This window comes from Physeter macrocephalus, chromosome 18 (assembly GCF_002837175.3).
Source record: "Physeter macrocephalus isolate SW-GA chromosome 18, ASM283717v5, whole genome shotgun sequence".
NCBI classification, from domain to species: Eukaryota; Metazoa; Chordata; class Mammalia; order Artiodactyla; family Physeteridae; genus Physeter; species Physeter macrocephalus.
In genome coordinates, this window is record NC_041231.1 from 88,796,880 (window position 1) to 88,801,912 (window position 5,033).

General features: G+C 44.3%; 1 protein-coding gene across 1 annotated transcript in view; it reads left to right on the forward strand.

Moving 5' to 3' along the window:
- RIPOR2 (RHO family interacting cell polarization regulator 2) overlaps window positions 1–5,033 on the forward strand; it is a 97,709-nt gene that overhangs the window by 79,055 nt on the left and 13,621 nt on the right. The window contains exons 20-21 of the mRNA XM_007116231.3: window positions 866–949; window positions 4,921–5,011. Coding sequence (XP_007116293.1) covers window positions 866–949; window positions 4,921–5,011 — 175 coding nt within the window. The remainder of the gene's footprint in view (window positions 1–865; window positions 950–4,920; window positions 5,012–5,033) is intronic.

Sequence of the window (5,033 nt, forward strand, 5' to 3'; positions counted from 1 at the left end):
TGTGGGATCCTCCCAGAGCGGGGCGCGAACCCGGTTCCCCTGCATCGGCAGGCGGACGTGCAACCACTGCGCCACCAGGGAAGCCCTATGCATTTCTTATGAGTAGTTTGGGGTGAAGTCATCAAACTATTGGGTCAAACAGCTAGAATATTTTTAATTTGAAAAGCCATCACTCCTGATGCTAGGGAAGAGGCAGTTTACCTCTCTCGGCTTTAATTCAACAGTCATCCAGGTATAATAAACATCTGCAATTCAAGCACATTGGGGCCCAGTACAAGCAAGGGCCTTAGTCCTCTGGGAGCCCTTTACAACTTGAACAGTCATTCTAAAAATCAATTCATGTCAACCTTCAGATCAGCTCAAGAAAATCAAACTTGGTCCTTCTTGTCCTTGGGGAGGTCGATGTTGAACTCTGAGAAGAGTTTGCTTAACTTTTCTAAGGCATTACATAAGCTAGCATGTGGTGGGATGTACTCACAGGAAGATAGTCCATTCTAATGCCATTTTGGCCCAAGAGCATGAACTTCATATTGTTCTTTCCTACAAAGTAAGTTCTGATCTTTTGGTAGAATTTGCTCAAAACTCTCTTCTATGGGCCGAATACCATCACCCCCACTGAAAGAGCAAGACACGAGAGGCCAGGTATTATGTGATTCCAGTCATAGAATAGAAGGCATGATGAATTGAGTAAAGAGACAGGTCTTTTAATAAACATGGATTTTAATGGATTTTTTGTTGTTGTTCTGAAGGTAGTGCAAAATGTCTTGTTTTATCTGTAGCTTATCTCAGGGAGTAAAAATGATATATACATCTAAAACGACAAACAAATCGAAGTGTCTTCACAGCGTCCTTTCTTCTTTTTCAGGCCCTGCTCTATTACTGTGAAGCCCTAACAAAGACTGACCTCTGGCTCCAGAAGGGAGCTTGCCTGGCCCTGAAAAGCCTGAAGGTAAGGCTCAGCCTCAGAGCCCCCTGGCAGGTCACCTTTGAGCTGACTTTGGCTTTAAGACTAAGCCAGGTGCATAGAACAGCTTTCTTTCTGTATTTGGAAGTACCTGCTTTAGCAGCATTTCTCCTCTCCTTTACACTGTATATTAGTTCCGGAGTCCTTTTTGTCTTTTTCTTTAACTGAAGTAGAGTTGATTTACAATGTTGTGTCAATCTCTGCTGTACAGCAAAGTGACTCAGTTTTATACACATATACATTCTTTTTAAAATATTCTTTTCGGGCTTCCCTGGTGGCGCAGTGGTTGAGAATCCGCCTGCCGATGCAGGGGACACGGGTTCGTACCCCGGTCTGGGAAGAGCCCTACATGCCGCGGAGCGGCTGGGCCCGTGAGCCATGTCCGCGGGGCCTGTGCGTCCGGAGCCTGTGCTCCGCAACGGGAGAGGCCACAACAGTGAGAGGCCCGCGTAACACACACACACACACCAAATTCTTTTCCATTATGGTTTATCCCAGGAGATTGGATATAGTTCCTTGGGCTATACAGTAGGACCTTGTTGTTTATCCGTTCTCAATGTAATAGTTTGCATCTGCCAACCCCAAATTTAGTACCTAAATGTAACTTAGTTTTTTTAAAGTCAATACATTTCAGAAAACAATTCCATTTCTCAATAGCCCACAGGAATCAGTTTGCCTCAGAACTACATGCCGCGGAGCGGCTGGGCCCGTGAGCCATGTCCGCGGAGCCTGTGCGTCTGGAGCCTGTGCTCCGCAACGGGAGAGGCCACAACAGTGAGAGGCCCGCGTAACACACACACACACACACCAAATTCTTTTCCATTATGGTTTATCCCAGGAGATTGGATATAGTTCCTTGGGCTATACAGTAGGACCTTGTTGTTTATCCGTTCTAAATGTAATAGTTTGCATCTGCCAACCCCAAATTTAGTACCTAAATGTAACTTAGTTTTGTTAAAGTCAATACGTTTCAGAAAACAATTCCATTTCTCAATAGCCCACAGGAATCAGTTTGCCTCAGAATGACTGTTAGAAAAGTATCTCCCGTCCCAAAAAAGAGATGACGTGCTGATTTCATCAGTTTTTCTTGTGTACAAAAAAATAGCAGGGACAAATAAAATTGGCAAAGAAGTACTAAAATCCAGTGTGCCAATAAACTCCCAAATCCTTCCCGGAGAACTCTTTTTTACTAAGCAGCTCATCAATCTTAATTGTGTCAGAGGGAGGTGTAAATGAAAAAAGGGCTGAGAATTGCCAACATTAAAGAGCTTGCCTTTCAGTAGTCAAGATTTAATGTTTGACCGACCTTAATCACAAAATATAAGATTAATCATCCTTGAGAAAAGAATGAAAAGGCCACACCTTAAAATTTGCTGAACTCTTGGGTTGGTGCAAGGACCTGCAGGCCTGATAGAACATGAAGGAAGGGATTAATACCTCAAAAGAAAAAGTTAATGACCTGTGAAGAAAAAAGGCTCTGGGAAAATTTGCCTTCCTTGTTGCTTGGTCAAAAAATTACCTTGAGGTGGCCAAAAAAAGCCCACAGTGGTTGCTGTGTATTTGGGTGCTCCCCTGATATACAGTGACAGGTCGGTGATGATAGCTCAGATATAGAGTTAACATAAATTAAGACATGAGGATAAGTGATCTGCACCAGTTTTTGTGGATTTACATGCTGTGAAGCTTACCATAAAAGCTACAGTTTTAGGACTTCCCTGGTGGCCCAGTGGTTAAGAATCGGCCTGCCAATGCAGGGGACACGGGTTCGAGCCCTGGTCCGGGAGGATCCCACATGCCGCAGAACAACTAAGCCTGTGTGCCACAACTACTGAGCCCACGTGCCACAACTACTGAGCCCACGCGCCTCGAGCCTTTGCTCCTCAACAAGAGAAACCATCACAATGAGAAGCCCGCGCACCTCAATGAAGAGTAGCCCCCGCTTGCCGCAACTAGAGAAAGCCCATGCACAGTAACAAAGACCCAACGCAGCCATAAATAAATAAATCTATTTAAAAAAAAAAAGCTACAGTTTTAAAGTCTAGCGTATCCAGAGTCTGGGAACACCAATTCCTCTCCTTTACCTTTTTCTCCTAGAGGATAGGATCCTTTGTGCTGACTAAAAGACCTCTTTCTAAACCATCTGCAGCCCCCCAGCTCCTGAAAGGGGCTCCATGTAGCATGATGTGAAAAACAGTGCAGACTCAACCAATCAACTGTTGTTAACTTGTCAGGGAAAAAAAATTTTTTTTAATTAATGATGGCAAACAGACAGCTGACATTATTCTTTCCTATTATCAAAATGAAAACAAGCTTGAGAGGTCAAGGTCCTCAAATCCAGTGGCCCTCCAAGTTTAGGTTCCCCATCTGTCTTACTGGGCTAAAATAAACCATAGTCTACCCATGCAGCTACCATTTCATAAGCGTACCTTTCTTCCAGAAAAGAAAACTGTAATTTGTTACCCAATATCGACTCCTCAAAATGACAGGAAGAGCGTTTTATTTCATAGCAGGCTCTCTTTCGTCTACCTGCCTTCAATACTGGTGTTTGTAGAGACACCTGCTGGGCCCTCTTCTCCCTCTATGAGTCCTCCCTGGGGAAACATCAATTCCTACGTTTTCCATCATCATCTCTATGCTAATAATTCCTCGTATTTCCAGTCCAGGTCTTCCCTTCCCATCTCTGATCAGCTTGCTCTTAGGTATCTCCCCTAGGAAGTCACCTCAAACTCCACCCATCTCACCCCCACCTCTAGTCTCTGGTATCTTAGTGGGTTGTACAACCGTCTCGCAGTAGCTCAGGCCAGAAACCTAGGAGCCATCAGTGACCCCGCCCTCCCCCTCATCCTCCACATCCAACCAGCCTCCTCATCCTGCAGATCCTATCTCCTTATTAGCCGGAATTTGTCCACTCTTTATCCCCACTCTATTCACCTGGATTCGGCTACCTTCCCACTCGTCTCTCTGCCTCCCTGCAGTCCATCCTCTCCACCGCAGTTAGAAAGCTCAGAATAAAAGACAACTCCTTCTTAAAACTCTTACATGGCTTTCCATGATCTTAGAATGATGTCCAAAATCTTTAATGTGGCTTATAAGCCTCCCCTCGATTTGGACCCTGTAAAAAGCTATTCCCCTTACCTAGAATGTATTTCCTTCTCCACACCCCCAAACACTACACATAAACACACACACACACACACACACACACACACACACACACTCACACAGCCCTACCATGTGCCCAAACTTGACTAACTCCTCTAAAATATCACTTCCTCCAGGAAGACTTCCCTGATCAGACCAGGCTGCATTTCCCAGTCGTGTTCTGCCCTACCACCCTGACTCAGCCTATCATTCATCATAATAATTAGTTTACTTGTTTCACGGTCTGTCTTTCCACCAGACTGTAAACTCTTGAGGGCCAGGACCATGTCATGTTCCTGGCTTGAGTCTCCCAGACCCTGTGAACTGCCTGGTTCACAGAGTGCTCAGTAAATGCTTGTGGAATAAACAAATAGAAGAATTCCCATCCTTGATCTTTATTCCCCTCCTCTATTTTAGTATATAGACTAAAATTAGGAATTCTTACATTAGAGCTGTTTTGGAGGGAATGAGATACAGTAGAAAGAACTAAGAGAATTGGATTCTATTCTGGAAAAGCAGGCTGGTCACTTCACTTCTCTAGGCCTGGAGTCCCCTGTGAAATAGGAACATAGCTGATCATCAGAGCTCCCACAAGTACAAATCCTGGGCTCCAACCCAGGAAGTTCTAATACAGTGTGTCTGGAGTGGCACCCAGGAATCTGTACTTTTACAAGAGCTCCCTAAGTCATCTTGATACTCAACTAGGTTTGGGAAGCCCTGGGTTTTTAAAGTCCCTACCAGCTACGAAATGCTAAGTCTCACGTAATCCCACACATAAATGTCTGAACACTATTTTAACTATTTTCTCCTTGTAGGCTACTGAAAGCATTAAAATGCTGGTGACATTGTGTCAGTCTGATACTGAAGAAATCAGAAATGTGGCCTCAGAAACTCTCTTATCTCTTGGTGAGTTATGTTTTTTTTTTTT